The 16,803-nt window shown below is 55.6% G+C and overlaps 1 protein-coding gene and 1 pseudogene across 1 annotated transcript in view; both read left to right on the top strand.

The window, feature by feature from the left end:
• The window catches only part of LOC130034986 (60S ribosomal protein L32-like), a 120,877-nt pseudogene extending 118,984 nt beyond the window's left edge, over positions 1–1,893 (top strand).
• A 657-nt stretch (positions 1,894–2,550) lies between these two features.
• Positions 2,551–16,803, top strand: part of LOC130035503 (protein patched homolog 1-like) — a 29,361-nt gene continuing 15,108 nt past the window's right edge. Inside the window, exons 1-2 of the mRNA XM_056127237.1 lie at positions 2,551–2,658; positions 11,187–11,379. Coding sequence (XP_055983212.1) covers positions 2,656–2,658; positions 11,187–11,379 — 196 coding nt within the window. The 5' untranslated portion in view covers positions 2,551–2,655. The remainder of the gene's footprint in view (positions 2,659–11,186; positions 11,380–16,803) is intronic.

Raw genomic sequence — 16,803 nt, 5'->3', positions numbered from 1 at the left:
TGTAGGTGCCCCGGTTTAGACCTTGCTACAGTTGGTCCCCCTGAGTTCTCTTAAGCACTGCAGTGGTGATGTCAAAATTAAAGAACCAAGGCCCCCAAATCGAGATAAATCCTCCACTCACAAACTGCATAGGTTTCTCAGCCCCCATAACCTGGGTCCACCCCTACTTTGCAGTCTTGCCCATACTTAAGCACGAAGCCAAATGGACTTGTGGTCTTACTTGCATCAAGACAGGCAAGTTCCACACAATCTGAAATTTTGCCACAAAGCTAGCATGTATGCTGACCAGCTTTATCTGTGAGCCATTTAAATGCCTTTTCTCTTTTTATTTCAAACCTCTCAGCTCCCCACCCCACAACCCACACCTTTCTCTTATACTTTCCAGATTATTTTCCTTTCCTCTTTTTCCCCCCAGCCAAGTTTTCAGAGGGTATGAACAGGAGTCTTTGATTTGACACCAAAATAGTGAGGGAAATCTTGGAATGATTTTTACCAATTATTAATCCTAGGATCTATACTCAGCTAATGGACTGCCGGACACTCCAGCGATAATTACTTGAGACATCTCAAATGGAAACACTCAGAAAACCCAAATGGCCCTATTAAAGGATGGTCCATGTCTGGGGGGGACATGTTAGGTACCCACTGCGTCGTGCACAGTTTAGTTCTGAATAACTTCTGTTCACACACATACACCCGTCTCACAGACTAGGCCTAGGAGGAAGACAGCCGAAAAGGCTGGCTTGATTTGAAGACCACATCTACTTTAATGAACTCTTGAGAGGTTTCAGAAAAATGTTTTCACCCTTTCTTCCTGCTTGAAATTCGACATCATTAATAATGAAGTCCCAGGGGAAGAGCTAACTCAGTGGCCCCATTCTGCAGGCAGGATATTCGGGTTCACCCCAGCACCACATATTCCCCAGGCATCAAAAGGAGCTATGTAAACAAGCTCTGTGTGGTCCCCCACTGCCACGGACCACTGGAGTGTGGTCACCAAATCAAACTCAAGCATAATGAGGTTCATTGAAAACAGCACCTTCCAGGGCTGATCTAGCACACACTGGGTAGGGCATTTGCTTTGCCAGTGGCCAACCCAGTTTCCATTGCTGGCCTCCCATATGGTTTCCAGGAGTGATCCCTGAGAGCAAAGTCAGGAATAACCCTTTGCTGGGTGTGGCCCAAAAAGTGAAAGAAAGGGAGAGAGGAGGGAGAAAGGAGCTAAGGTGGAAGGGAGGGAGGGAGAGAGGGAGCGAAAGAAAACAGCAACTTCCCATCACAGAGAGAATGAGGGATAAGCTCCTGCATTGCCCATGTCAAACCCTGTTCAGTTCCAGGTACCACATGGTGCCCCCAGCTTCACCATTAGTAACCCCTGGGCATAGAGCCAGGACTAAGGCCTGAGCTGACTCCTATGGTACTGCTCAACCCCCATAAAAAGTCAAAATAAATAAGAAAGAGGGATCAGAGAGATAGTACAGCGAGTTGGGCATTTGTCCTGCACACTGCCTACCTGGGTTGGATCCCCGGCATCCCATATGGTCCCCAGAGCACTGCCAGGAGTAGCCCCTGAGCATCGCCAGGTGTGGCCCCAAACCAAAAATACATTTAAATAAAAAATAAATACAATAAAGCATCTTTCAGTCGTGTGGGAAACACAATCAACCCGTGTTTGCGGGGGGGTAAAACGTTAAAGCATTGTTCCTGAAAAAAATCTTTCCACTTAGGGCAAGAGGTTCAGACTACTTCTCCAGGCCTCACAGCACTTCCGTCTCCCCAATCGCCCCAGCTTGTCTCATTTGGGAAAGCAGCGTGGGTGGGAGCATTTGGGTGGCATACCCCAAAACCACAGTAATTGGAAGCGGGGGCGAGTGGGGGGCAGAAATCAATTAGCGATTCCTCTGCCAGCTACCAATCTGGGTTTCCACCGGACTCCACCTCGTTCTCCAAAGCAGCAGCTAGGGACCCGGCGAAGGAAGGACCCGAAAGCCCGGAAAGCCGGGCACGCCGAGGGCCGCCACCGCACCCTCACGCGGGGAAGCGCGCGCCGGCCGGGCGCCCGGCGCGGCGGCCTCCCAGCGGGAGCGCTCGGCGTTCGCGCGTCCGTGGGAACGCGCGGGGGGCCCGGGCACGCGGGCCGGCCCCGAGGCGGGCGTCCCGCTCTCCCCGCGGTGCCCGCCGCCCGCAGGGGCGGCGCGGCTCCCCGCACCCCTGGCCCGGCGCGGGGGCCCGGCGCAGGGCGGAGACGCGCGCGCGCCCCCCTCGCGACTCGCGTCCCCGCGGTGCGGCCCGGGCGGCGCGCTCACGTGACCCTGACAGGTCCTGCCTCTGGCGCGGCGGGACCACCCACGCCGAGGGCCATGGCACAGCCGCATAGAAGCCGCCTTGTGATCGCGCGTCCGCCGCTCGCCGCCCGCCGCGGCCGCCCCGCGCCGCCTCGCGCTCTCCGCGCCTTTTGTCGCGGCGCCGGGGCCGGAGCAGGGGACGCGGCCGGACCCCCGGGCCGCCGCCGCGGGGGAGACAAAGAGGCCGGCGGCTGGCAGACCGGGAGCCGGGGGCCAGCCCGGGGGGCGAGGGGCTGGCGGGGTCCATGTGAGCCCCGAGCCCACCTCCACGCCAGCGGCTCCGCGCGCTGGGCAGGCTCGACGGCCGGCTATGGTGAGTGCTGCGGCCGCGCGGGTGCGGCGCGTCTCGGGGCCCGGCCGGGGCTGCGACTCGGGGTCCGCGGTTCGGGGGCCTGTCTCCCGCTCCCCGGGCTGGCGCGCTCGGCCTCCGCCCCCCGGGGTGGGGGAGCGCGGGGGTGGGGGCCCGGGATCAGCTCCCGGGGCACTCCCGCAGGGGCTCTCGGGACTCCGTTTTCACGCCTTTGCATCCCCTCGCCCGCCCGTGTGGACGCTGGGCGCCGCGCTAGGGGTGGCAGAACGGACTCGGGCCGGGTGACAGCCCGGGCGGTGCGGACGCCACGCGCCACGCTGGGCGCTGGGAGCACTCCGGGAGGGACTGGTGCCTAGCTGCCACCCCTTCTCCATTCTTTTGCGGCCAGCACGGGGGAGCGAGACCTCCTGGGTGCAGAAACCCCCCTGCCCTCCACCCGCGGCCAAGAGCAAAGCGCCTCCCCAGACCTGGGCCCCGAGACCCCCCTCTGAGTGCAAAGGGGCCGGAAAGGCGTTCCGAGCGCGGGAGGGGCCCGGCACCACACAGGTGTGTGTTCACAGGGGCGGTTGGCGCGGCCCCCAGACGCCCTGGGGTGGGCGAGGGGAGGGCGCCGAAGACCCCTGCAGAGCCTGCCTCCCGGGTGCCCAGCGCTGACTCCAGGAGGGGCGTTCCTGTCAGAAGAGACTGCTCAGTGCAGGGGCAGCGAGGGCGGAGTCCGGGGCCCTCCGAACCCTCTCCTAGGCGCAGTCTGTGGAGATACCCAAGATCTCCAGGTCCCGGGGTTTGGAGAGAAGACCCCTCAGCCCCCGTGCGGGAGCGCTGGAGAAGCGTGGACGACGGAAACCCGAGTCCGCAACTGCTGGCGCTGCGGGATTGGCTCACGGGGGGTCTCTAGCTGCTACAGCCGCTCCCTTGCCGCATTGTTTGTTGTTGTTGTTGTCTACTTTGTTTTTATTTTTTGGCTCCTGTGGTTGACTTGCGATTAATTCCTTCCACAAAGAGAGGTAATGCAGTTGGGTGTCATCTTTTGTTACTTTAACGTATTATTTCTGGGCGGGACCTCCGGATAAATTGTTGCCCCGGTGCCTTGTGTTTCCATGTTGTAAAACAAGGGGCTTTCAATGGTGAGTTTGTGTGTGTTCCACTTGTCACCGGCTTCCTTCCACAAGGCTGCAAAAATGAGACGCAGATCAGTTTATAGTATCAGGTTGGATTTAGGTGGACACTAATAGGCCCCTCCCCCATTGGAGAGTATTAAGAGCATCACTTCAAACGCACTGAAAAGTGCATCAAATTTCTAGTGATAATCTAACAAACCATTTGAACAGGAGTTAATTTGAAATTAGTTTGTGAAAAACTAAAAGCTGTGTTTACAAATAGAAAAACTAATGAAGCAAATCAATATGGATTAAAATATGTTCTTCCCTGTTCTTATCCTAATCTCTCTCTCTCTCTCTCTCTCTCTCTCTCACACACACACACACACACACACACGCACACACACACACCTTTTATTTTCTCCAGTCTCTGCCAGTATATAAAGCCCTATTGAGACATGTAGGCGTGATGTGTAAACCGGATTAGCAGTATGAAAGAAAGACACACAATAAGCTGGAATTGTTTTACTTCCCTTTCATTTCTCATGCCTATATCTCTAATAAATTTGTTGCTCCAGCAGTGGGTCAAAGGGATCATGTTGCTCAGCTTCTTTTTCATGCAAGACCAATGGCAGAGATCACTGCAGTGAATGGCGTGCTTTCTGCCAAGTGTAAAGCCTGATATAGATATATCAGATGGGGAGATGGAAATGAAGCATAGAAGAGATGGAGAAGAAATGGTTCAAAATCTGGGTCTTTTCAGATTCCACCTCTACCATTAGAATAATGTGGCTAAAAAGAGGTTTAGAAGGGAAGAAGTCAACATAAGTGGATGCTAAGTTTTCTTTCAAGTTCATTAGGCTCTGAGTATTTTCTCTGCAGTTGGTGACATTTGCAGCAAGAGAATGCCAATAGCTTTGGCACTGCATAAAGTCCAATTCTGCTTTCAAGCTAGTATTTGAACCCAAAGCAATAAAACTGGAGGTTTCTGGGACCTTCTCAGGACCTCTACGCTCCGCCACTACCTCCATGCCCCCTCCCAAGCTCACTATAAGTTCAAAACATGCCAGTACTGGGGACCACTCATTTACTCTTTTGTAGAATTGGGAGCAGCTTCCCATTAAAGGAGATCAGGGATAATTAGCAGCATTATTTTGACAAGTTGGCTAGAGCTGTTCCCTTTCCTCCAGTCCTTCGGGGTGGGGGTGGGAGTGGATAGGCTGGGAAGGAAACAAGATGAAAGAGGGGTGGGGGTGCTTAGAAAGAGGCGGTCATGCTTCAGAGTTTTACATTCTGAGATACTAAATCTTTCTTCTTCTCCCTCTAACACTGTTTACAGACTCATTTTCTGCCATCACTTTAAAAGTAAATACAAAAGCTGCCAATGAGAAAATAATAAGGCCTTTTTAGGGAGCCAAGAAAATGTGGTGGTTGGTGCCATGCTAGCTAGAACTGAGTTAGGATTCTTATCCAAGGTACCTGCTTGGAACTGCCAAGGATGTGGTCATTCATTCATCCTGTGGGTGGGTGTCCTATTCATCGTAGGTTATTATGTCAATTTCCATCCTCATCCCACCCCAGAAAGGGATAGAATGGGAGTTAGCATAATGTGTGAGCACTTTTACATTCATAGAAGAGAATTAAACTCAGCACACGTGGTCCTAGGGTAAGACTACTAGAATGTCTTTACCTCCCTCTTTATTTATGCTCCACAAAAAATCATTAGTTTTCAAAAAGTGATTTGATTCATGCTGAGTAAATTTCCCTGTGGCTTCTCATTTCTCCCCAAGTCCAGCTCCCACACTTGCTTATCACTGGAATGTCCACAAAGGCAGATGTTTCATTTCAGTGTCATCATTGAATAGCTGGATGCCACATTTGTGATCTGTTATGGTGCGATGATGTGTATTTGAAGTATTAGGGCAGAGAAGGGAGAAGTTACAAGAGACTTGTGCTTTAAGAGTCCTGTTTCGAAAACTACAGGCTCCAAGTGACGGCTTAAATCATGATGGTGAGATCAAAGTGACCATTAAGACACTGAGAAGAGCTTTTCTCGAAAAAGGGAAATTCAGCAGTTGTCCCAAAGTTGTTCCAAATTCAGCAGTTGTTCCAAAAGAGGGCCAGTAACTCCTACTGGTCAAAATGCCTCAAGTTCTCACTTCCTTGGTGACCCTCAGGAGGGGGTTTGGGGGCACGGAGGGTCAAGAGTACTGAGGACACCAGCAAACTTCATCTTTGGTCTGGGGAATCCTTTGGTTCCTTGAAGTTAACAAACCCGGTGTGGTACAGCGGTCCCCTGCACAGGGCATGCATATTAAAGCTGACAATGCTTACAAATGTAAATAAGGGCAGATTGATTAGGAACAACATTATCGCTGGAATGTCCCACTCGCATGCATCAGCAATGAGGCAAATTGGGGGCAGCCTCAGCCCTGGCCACCCAAGTCGACAGGCTTTTACACTGCCTCCTCTTCCCTTTCTTAAAACGTTACAGAAACAAGACCAATTAGATCCTCAAAGTAATTCATCTCTGTGTATGAAAAAAGCAGACCACAGGGGAAGTGGCTGGTGGGGGCGGGGAGATTAAGATTGAGCTTGTTAGAGCCCAGACCTGTGATTGCGTCCTGGTACTGACCAGGAGAATTTACAGGCCTGGTCCATTGTCTGAGATGCTGAAAAGTTAACCTAGCAAGAGGTGGGGGGTGGGGGTGTCTCAGGGCATTGAAAGACCCAGAGATTCATTCCTGAACGTTCAGGAATGAAGTTAGGCGGGGAGAAATGGAGCACCATTGGAAGAAACTTTGCCATCGCATTTGTGCGTCCTTGTGGGGAGTGACGAGGAGCCAGTTAGCCTATGATTTCATTAACAATAACGAACAATTCAAGTAGTTGTAATGAACTTGCTATAGATAAAAGACTGGGGGTGGGGGTGGGTAGCTAATATTTCTTTCCAAAACACTAAAACTGAAAAGACAAACGTAGCATCTTGTCTAAGGTGACCTGGTCATCATAGTACGCCTCAAACTTAAGAGTAAAAGCAAAAACCCAACTCTGGGGACCTCCTCCAGGTCCTAAAAAACTTGCAGAGGCCAGCATGAAAGGATCTGACCAAAACGCTGTTTCTCAAACGCAACCAAGGCCAGGATGTTGCTCACAAATGAAATTTGCTACGTGTGGCGTCCAGCCTCCCCGAGCCCCGACTCCCGCACGCGGCGCGGAGCAGCCTGTCCCGGCGCAGCGCACGGTCACGTGCTCCAACGGAGTTCGGGACTTTGAATTTCCGCGCTGGTCGGGTCGGGTCCCTGCCCGGCCTGGAGCGCCGCAGACACTTGCGCTCTTTGTCTCCGTTCCCCCGACTCCCTCGGCACTGCCGGGCCGCCGGGGACTCGGGGGCGCAGCGCCTCCCCGCGAAGGCTCGAGGGCGCCGGCTGGGCCGGGTGAGAAGGGGCCGGGGAGGAGCGTGTGCGGGACGGCGATGGGCAGGGGAGACGGGGCCGGGGGCAGGCCGCGGCGGAGGGAGCCGCGTGGGCAGCCCGGGTGGCCGGCGCCCGCAGCTGCAGTCCCCGGGCGCGCCGCGGCCGAGTGAATGGGAAGAAGCCGGGCCAGGCCATTGGCCGGCCGCCGGGAGGCCGCGCGCGCATTGGGTGGCGTCAGTGCCCGGACCGCCTCCAGGAATGTCCTACGGCGCGTCGGGCACGTCCGTGTGCGCCGGTCCGGCGCGCCGCGCGCCGGGCTCCTGGGAGGCCGAGCCGCCGACGTGGGGCCCGCGGGGCGCCGGCGGAGCGCGCACCCCGCCTTACCTGCCGCACCTGGATCGCGCGCGGCGGGATGCTCGGCGCGCAGCGCGCCCCCGCGCTTCCCGGCCGCCGAGGGCGCGCGCGCCCGCCAGGCCCGCGTCACGTGGCCGCGGTGCCCCGCCTTCTCCCCTCCTCCCCCTTCCCTCAGTCTGGATTTTTTCTTTTCTTTTCTCTCCTTTTCTCCCCTTTCTGTCCCTTTTCTCCCCTTCCCTCGTTTTCAGTGAACACACACCGCACGCATCTTCAAACCACGTCGCCCCGCTTCACGGCCGCTTCTTGCTGCCAGTCCCTCTTAAGTTCTAGAGGAAAGAAACCAACACTAAAAGGAACAGAATCGGGGATTTGTAGAACTGGTACCTAACGTAGGGAGTAACTCCATAAGCTGCAGAAGTAAAAACAAACTCCACTCTCCAAAAGAGCCTTTTCGAATCCAAAGCGGAGGCGCGTACCGTCTCCGCTCCTGAGGTGCGTCTGAGAGGAGCGTGTTTTCCTCCCCGGCGGGAGCGAGCCCTTGGATGACACCGCTGCAGAGTCCAGATCAGCCCTCGAACCGGTGCCGTTTGTTTAGAATGAATACCGTATATACCCCACGTCACACTTTTATGGAACGTAATAGAAAGCGGATCGGTTTAGAGGTTAAAAAAAAAACCCTCAAAATAGGAAGCCTTGTGTCCTTCTCTAAGATTTAATTTTATTTTCTCCTGGTTATTAAAAATATGTTGTTTCTCTTATATCACATGAAAGATTCAAATAAAAACGTTTCCACGTCCATGAGATTGCTTGTCTGGTGTCTCGAGTATTGACTTTTCACTGCAGGACTATGCGGGGAAGGGGGCTGTGTGTGTGGGGGGGGGGTGGATGGAGAAAGCATTTTTAAAGGGTGGCTTTTTCCAACCTCCCTTACTTTGCTCTTTAACTTTTCAGTTTGTTTATCTTAATGCGGGGCGTTGTTCCCTGCGAGAGCCTAAGACTTCTTTTTAGTTATAAAAGAAAAAAGGAGGAGGAAAAAAAGAATCTGGCACACACTGGCGCAGTATCCATCCACCCTGTCATTATTGGTGCAGGCCTGGGAATTCAAGTCGGACCTCCCAGTATTCGCTGCAGCTTGAGGTGCCTGAAAGGGTTTTCTTTGAGGAATTTCAGAAATTGTTTAAGCGCTTAAAAAAATATATATTACCCCCACCCCACCCCCGGTCTATCAGGAGGGAAATGCGGGCGCGCGCGCACACGTGTGTTTGTGTGAGTGTGGGGGGGGAGGGAGAGAGAGCGAGCGAGCGCAAACGGCGTCTAACAAAAAGAAGACACAGTTAAAAAGAAAAGGAATAAGAAAGAGGGGGGAGAGCATTCCTTAATGGAAGGATTGCATGCGAGAAGGCTGGCGCTCGGAGGCTCCCCCCGCAGCCCGGGACGCACACACTGGGGTTGCCTACCTGGGTGGTCTCTCTACTTTGGTGAGCTGTTGCTAAGCAGCTAATAATAGTCATGTTTGCTGAGTAATTTCTGCCCTCCGCGAGCCAATCGCGTCGCAGAAACCCAAGCCATCTGACAGCCCCGGGGGCGGGCGCTCCAGCCTTTTTCTCTTTCGCTCGCTCTCCCCCGCCACCCCCTCCCCTCCTCCTCTTTCTCCAAATGGAGAGAGTTCTTTTTTTTCTTCTTCCATCTCATCTATTGAATCAAGGAGCTGCTGCGGCCGCTGCCCGCTGCACACACACAGCGCGGAGTGCCCAGGTCCCGGGAGCGAGGGCGGCGCGCGGCGCGGGGGCAGAATGGTCCCGCGAGTCGGCGAGGGACACGAGAACGCCGCGTCCGGGACCGAGCAGCCTCCGCGAGCCCAGCAGCCCCAGCGCCAGCGCCAGCAGCAGCCGCAGCCGCCGCGCGAGCAGCCGCGCCGGGAGCCGCCGCCGCCGCCGCCCGCCGCCGCCGCCGCCGCGCTCGGGCGCCCGCGCCCCTGAGCGCCGCCGCACAGCGTCGGCCCCGCGCTGGCCTTGCGAGGCCGCGGGCGCGAGCCGGCCGGCGCCCGGGGAGCCCGCGGGAGCGGCGCGGCGCGGCGGGCGCCTGCCGCAGTGAAGGGGTCGCGGCGCGGGGCGGGGGGCGCGCGGGGGGAGCCGCGGACTGCGAGCCGCCGAGGGACCGGCTCGTCGGCGCGCCGCGCTCGCGCTCGGCCCAGCTGAATGTGGGCAGCGGCGGCCGCAGAGACCGCGGGAGCCCCGCGCGATGTGGCAATGGGAGGCGCAGGGGCTGACTCTCCGGCCGCGGCCCCGGCCGCGGAGCGCGGCGTGTGAGCGGCGGCGGCGACAGCGCCCGGAGCCCGCGGCCAGCAGCGTCCTCGCCCCTCGAGCGCCCGGGCGCGCGCGGAGCCCGCAGCGCAGGCGGCAGCCCCGGTGCCCGCGGGGCCGGCGGCGGCGGCAACATGGCCTCGGCGGCTAGCGCTGCCCGGCCCCAGGAGCGCGCGGGCGGCGGGCGACGCCGACGGACTGCGGGGGTGCGCCGCGGCGCCGCGCCGGACCCGGACTATCTGCACCGGCCCAGCTACTGCGACGCCGCCTTCGCGCTGGAGCAGATTTCCAAGGTGCATTTCACACTGCTCTCCTCCTCCCGCTCTCCTCCCTCCTCTTCCTCTCCGCGGCCGCCCCGCCACACGCAGCTCTCCAGGAACCGGCGACAAGTGGGCGCTGGAGAATTAAAGCCCTTTCTCTGATCTGGAGGGAACGGGCTGTCGGAGACCCGCAGGGGCTGGAGGACGGGTGTGTGCGCGAGAGTACGAAAGTGTGCGAGCACACGCGCCCTCCACGGCGGCGGGGCGTGTGCGCGGGGCGTGTGGACGCGCCCTCCCCGGCGGGCCCTTCCGGACCCCGGGACAGCGGTCCGCAGAGGACCACCTTGCGGGCGGCCGCGGCGCGGCGCCCGCTGCAGCCCCCTCCTCCCGCGCCCCTGCCCTGGTCTGCAGCACGAACGCTGTAACGCTGCCACATTTCAGAGCTCCTTGGAGGGGAGGCGTAGTGGCGAGAGGCGGAGAGAGGAAGGGGGCCGGAATAAAGGTGGTTTCCTTTTTTGGCACCCGGCTTTGCTTTTGTTAAGCATGAAATCTGTGATCCCTTCAAAGTCGCCCCGAAAGGCGGGCACCTTTTCTCCGATCCCACTTTCGAGACGGTGACCCCCGGGGCCGAGGGGAAAGGGGGAAGGCTGGAAGCAGACTGCCACCTTAAGTCGCCGTGCGGGCTCATTGTGTTTACGAGGCGCGCTGCAATGTGTGGAATCCGGAGCCGGCGCGCACCCAGACCGGGGCCCGCCCGCGCCGCGGCCAGCGCCGGCCCCCGTGACCCCCCGCCGGCGCCCCCGGGGCCGGGCCCTGGGCGGTGGCGTCCTACGCCCTCCCCGCAGGGCCGGCGGGCAGAGGCCCGCGCGGCCGCCCCCCTCGTGCCCACGCGGCGGCGTGGGTCGCGGAGGGCCGCCGCCCGGCCCGCCCGGCACGTGGAGCCCCCGCCGGGGCCGGAGCCGGAGCAGCCGGGCTGGCCTCCGCGCCGGCGGCCGCTGGGCCCCTCCCGCGCCGGGGCCGCTGGCCCGGCCGCCGCCTCCCCGCGCCCCCGCCGCGCCGCGCGGGCCCCGGCGCTCACTGCCCCCTGTGCTTCGTCCCCAGGGGAAGGCCGCTGGCCGGAAAGCGCCGCTGTGGCTGCGGGCGAAGTTTCAGAGACTCTTATTTAAGCTGGGCTGCTACATTCAGAGGAACTGCGGCAAGTTCTTGGTGGTGGGCCTCCTCATCTTCGGGGCCTTCGCCGTGGGGCTGAAGGCGGCCAACCTGGAGACCGACGTGGAGGAGCTGTGGGTGGAAGGTAAGCAGCGCGGCGGGGTCCCTTTTCCGCTGCGCGCGCGCCCTCCCCCACCCACCCACGGCGGGCGCGGGCGCGGGCGGGGGGCGGCGCGGAGCGCAGGGGCCGCCCCTCGCCGGGAGGAGCGTGCGCGCGGGGGCGGGCGGGGGGCGCGGCGCGGCCCTGCGGAGGCGGCCGCGTGTGTGGTCCGGGGTTTGGACGGCTTTCAACTCCCGAGGAAAAAAACATTTGTCTCTAGGTACAAAAGGGGGGTGGGCTGGGGAGAGGCGCCGGGGAAGGCCTGGGCCCGCGGCCTGGAACGCACGTTTGCACAGAGACGGACGTTTGCTCGCGGGGGGCTGGGGGGAGGTCGCGGCCGTGGGGCTGTGCTGGGGGGGGGGCGGGGGCGGCGCTGGGCCCTGGCCTCCCAGCCTCCCAGCCTCTGGTCAAGCCGCTTCTCAGGAGGGGTCCCGGGGGGGCCCCCCGGGGCTTGGGCCGGGCTTTGGCAAGCATTCCTCAGTCTGGGGGTTCTGGACAACTTGTTGAAAAAAAGCTCTTGTGGATTTGAAACAGCTCCCACCCTCTCCACCCCTGACGGAAACGGTTTACATTCTTTTGGTGATTTAACTTTGGGGTGGTTATGTGGGTTCCCCCCTCCCTTTCCCCCCACTTTTTTGCTGCTGGTGGTTTATTATTGATTTCTTTGAAAAGTAACAATCTTACCGCAACATTCCACTAGTGTCTCTTCTGCGGTAGGAAGGAAGAAGCCAGGTAATGATGTAGATGCTTCTACCAAAATATCTGCAGTTTCTCTAGCGAAAACTACCCAAGAAAAACTTGAGAAACCTAAAATTTCTCAGTACTTGCTTCAGTTGCCCGTTGCAGGTGTCCCGGAGTCTAGCTTGGAGAATGTTTTGCCAATGTGCCTGGTTTGTGAAGATTTGGCATGCAGCAGAGCAGTTAGGAATGACTATACACCCCGAGTTCGATTCCCGGCTTCCCTTATGCTCTGAACCCTGCCCCCCAGCTCTGCCTAGAGTGATCTCTGAACAAAGAGTCAGGAATAAGTCCTGAGTACCAGTGGGTGTGCAACCTGCCCCCCCAAGTGACTATTTGAAATAATAGTCCAAATTAAAACCAGAAAACATACTTGTCTTAAGTAGTTTGATACTAATACAAAAATGTTTCTTGGATTGAATCCATGTGGTGATTTACCTCAGCTCAATGCTTCAGTATCATTGTTAGAGTAAAGCATGTGATTCGTGGAGCTGGCAGGGCCTTCCGTGCTGAGCACATCCTGGGCACAGCCAGTCGCCTAGGTGAAGCTTTCAGGTCTTGAATGGGTTTATGCCGAATCTGAGGTCGCAGTTAAAATGGGCTATAAAAGTTCCATGGGAAAACAAGCAGTAGCAACAAGTGTCTGCCCAGCTGGTCGGGCAACATAGCGTCTGGGATGAGAAGTTCTGTCTCAGGAGGAGGCAGGATAGACCAAGGTTGGGGCGCATCAGCGGACAGTATCACCCTGAGGGGGGGCACAGAGGGTCTTCCTCCCGGAGGGCCTAGACTGGTTTGGGGGTGAGAAGTGAGGCCTGCCCAGGCGCTGGGACCTAGTACAGGTTGAGCAGAGAGGGCTCCTGGCTCTGGCCATGCTGGCCGCTGCCCTCCACCTGGGCAAGCAGGTTTGTTTCGGTTCAATAAGGAGGAGGATGACAAAAGATAGTTTTTGGTAATTCTCTTTTGAGCAAGAGTTTTCAGTCGATTTGATAAATTTGAGAAGTATTTATTTTGGTAACAGAGCATGTTTCTAGAAGCAGTGAAATTTCCACATTGCACATTTCCAGGTCTGGAAGAAGTCAGGAGTGACACATGGGGAGTGAACTGTTTGTGCCACTTCTGGCCTCAGAACATTTCTGTTTCCCCATCAGATAGATTCTGGCAGTTTCAGTGTGGCTCATTGGTTCTCTGGCCAAATATTCTTTAACTGTTGAGTAAATAACATGACTATTTATCACAATTTGCAACTCAATAAAGTGGTTATCAACTAGTGTCTATTTTTATTCCGTAAATGTAATAAAAATGTAAATTGTTGCTTATGGAATGTTTTTACATATAATAGCTGAATTATGGTCCTAATTTTCAAATGCGAGGTGATGGCTTTAGATCTTGACTTTACCTATTAATGCTATGAGCCATTTTTTTCTCCCGCTGCTCTACTCCGTGTCAGTAAGAACTTAATATACAGAAAGCTAAAGTTTCACAAACGCCAGTAAATCCAGCCAGGGAAACTACCACACTGAATGTATCATTTAAATTCAGAGTTAGAGATAGCAATGTGGAGGTCTTGGTTGTGATATGATGAGTTTTGTGTTCATGGCAGCAGTAATGAGTGTGGGCATTTGTGTTCAGAAGTTAGAATTCTCTGCAGTAGATATTGAAATCAGAATTCAGGTTCCTCTTGCACTTGAATCTCTTAAGCACCTCGCACCTCATTACAGTGAGCAAAAATGAAAATGTAATATGCATGAGGTGGGGAGGTCCTGTACACAATAAATAAAGAAGTATATTTCCTTAAAGAGCATTAGAGGGGACTGAGGAGAGAGCTCAGAGACTGGGGTGTATGCTGGGTGGTCCAGACACAGGTTGATGCCTGAGCATCTCCAGGTATGTTTCCAAGACTTGTCAGTATCCCATCCCTGGATCCCAGCAGCCCTGAACAGCCAAGCCCAGTTAGCTGAGTATGGTCAAGAGTGTCCACTGAATCCTTTAGACATCAGAAGGAAAACATGAGCTTTCAGGGGGCCAGGGTGGGGCGGGGAGGAGAATGTTGTGGGACAGTTTGGAAAACTGACTTGAGATGGGCTGTCATGCCAGGCCCTCCCAGGCCGCAGGGAAGTGTGCCGAATCACACTTAGGCAGAATATAAACTGCCTGTTTGCAAGGATACCGTTCTCTTTTGGATCCAACCAACAAGTGAAATGAATGTATCTGCTACTTAGGCAGTATTTTTGATTTCTGACTTTTGCACTTTAATCTGCTGGAGAGACCTGCTTGACTTAAAGCTAGTCAGTATACAGATTTACAACAAATTTGTTGTCAGGATTCCTCAGTGATATAAAAATAGTTTGATACTTGTTTTTCTCTTTGAGCCTTTTAGGTTTTTTATTTTGTTTTTCTCAAAGCTTAGCCCCTGGCTTCTGTGACAGCAAAAGTCATTGGCTTTGGTGTGAACCCATACTGCCTTATTACTGACCCATATTTGTGGGCAAGAGATAGTACAGCGGGTAAGGTGCCTGCTGACCCTGGGCTTGATTCCTGGCATCCCATGTCCCCTGAGCACTGTCGGTAGTGATTCCTGAGTGTAGAACCAGGAATTAACCCCTGAGCATTGCCTGATATGCCCCCCTCCCCAAATTAACCAAAAAAAACCCCAAACCATATTGTTTAGTAATTAATGTCCTGAAGACCAGAATCAAAAGAGGAGGACATAAATTGTGGATTTGATTTTGTTTTGTGGGGGATAAGGTTCAGGATTACACCTGGAGGTGCTCAGGAATCACCCCTGGCTGGACTTGGGGACCATATGTGGTGTTGACGTCTGAGCCAGGGTCAGCTGCATGCAAGACAAGTGCCTTAATCTGTGCTATCTCTCTGACCTCTGTGAATTTAATTTTTTAAAAAGTTACATTTTTAAAAAATGCGTGTTTAATGGCATGTGCTTCCAAGTCTGTGCCTTGCTAGCATTATGCCTTTGACATCCTTAACTGGGACTGAGGCAGGTGTGAGAAATCAGTGAGCTTCACCTTTCCGTTTCAGAGCGGGATTTCTCACCGTTAGCACCTTGGCACCAGGCTGGGTTAGTCTTCATCGCGGGGGCTGTCATTGTAGCAGAGGGGCTATTTGGAGGTGTCCCTGGCTTCTGCACGTTAGATGCCACTAGCAGCCTCCCAGTTGGTACCGTCAGAAATGTCAGAAATGCTTCTAGTCTTTGATTCATGTTTGTGTGGGAGAGATTCTCAGGGTCACCCCATTCGAGAGTCTCCAGAGTAGCTCAGCGGTTGTGACGTCAAACCTTGCTTTGCAGAAGAGATGAAAACCGTAAGTCCTCGGAAACAAAGTCTGCTTCTCCATGTTGCTCTTCCACCTTTGCTGATGCAGATGACAAATTTTGTTTCTTGCTAATCATTTAAAACTGGAATTTTGGCATACTAAGAGTGACATTAAATGTCAAGCGCCATGGCAGAAAGAGGGTCACGTGGGTTAGAAATAGAAATTAGAAATAGGCACGGAGGCCATGGAAGAAAGCATAAAGCTTTATATTTGAATCCGCGTTTGTTTTCCACCCTCGGAAGTTTAGTTTTGCAAAGACCTTGCTGCTATCAGGCGCCATCGACTGAGGGTGTCAGCGGGAACGTGCAGACCGCACCTGTGGAGACCCTCAGAGCCCAGCAGCACTTGGTGCTGCTGTCTCTCCTCCGGATTGGTCTTGAAGACTCTCCCCTGGGATCCCTCTCAGCACCCCGTGGGTGGGAGGAGCAGGGCAGGCTGGCCCTGGGGTCTAATCCCACTGGGGTCTGATCCCACTGCACTCTTGACCGCGGAGTGCTGCACACACAACCAGGGCTGCGAACTTTGGGGTTCTTTTCATATTTGGGAAAAGCCCTTGATAGTTGCCGCCCTAGAAATAATGGACAGCCCCAGGCCCCCTCTCTGGGCAGCCCGCCCTGCAGATCCCCAGGCTTCCAGCAGCTACTGCTCTTGGCCCTCCAAGGAGTTCGGGGCCCTGTGGGGGCATGGGGGTGTCTGTGTGTGCCTGGTGCCCCCCGGAGGGTCCCAGTGACGACTTCCAGCTGAGGACCCCCGGGCTCTGCTGGCTGGGCTCCTTCTCCACAGCTGATGGCGAGATTAGTGCTGCCCAGGCCCAGAGAACTGTTTGGCGTGCTCAGGGCCATGTTTATGCTACTCGGGGCTCGCTGTAAGCTGCCCTCTCGGTGACCCTCAGCGCTGCCTGGGGCGGCTGCCCCCCCTTCCCTCATCTGGGCCCCAGCCCAGATTTAGCCCCTGAAGAGTGTGTGTGTGTGTGTGTGTGTGTGTGTAAGTGCATGTGAGCATGAGAAAGAGTGTGTGGCTGAATGTGTGAGTGTGAGCATGTGTATGAATGAGTGAGTGTGTAAGAATGAATTAGACACCAAATCTCATAGAAGCTGTTTTGCAGAGAGAATAGTACTTTACCTCATCGTTTTTTGTTTTGTGGGGTCTGGAGGTTTGATCATATACACAGCACGTGTTTTCTCTCCTCTCTCTCTCATGTGCTTTCTCTCTCATGTGTTTTCTTTCTCTGTCTACTCATGTGTTTCTCTCTCTCTCTCTCTCTTCCCCTTTTCTCTGCCTTTCTGAACCAACCTGGTCGTGCTTGGGAAACTAACTTCAACTTGGTGCTCAGAGCTTGTT

Source organism: Sorex fumeus, unplaced genomic scaffold (genome assembly GCF_029834395.1).
Source record: "Sorex fumeus unplaced genomic scaffold, SorFum_2.1 ptg000063l, whole genome shotgun sequence".
Classification (NCBI taxonomy): Eukaryota; Metazoa; Chordata; class Mammalia; order Eulipotyphla; family Soricidae; genus Sorex; species Sorex fumeus.
The sequence above is the reverse complement of the archived record's forward strand: the minus strand, read 5'-3'. Positions and strand labels throughout refer to the sequence as shown.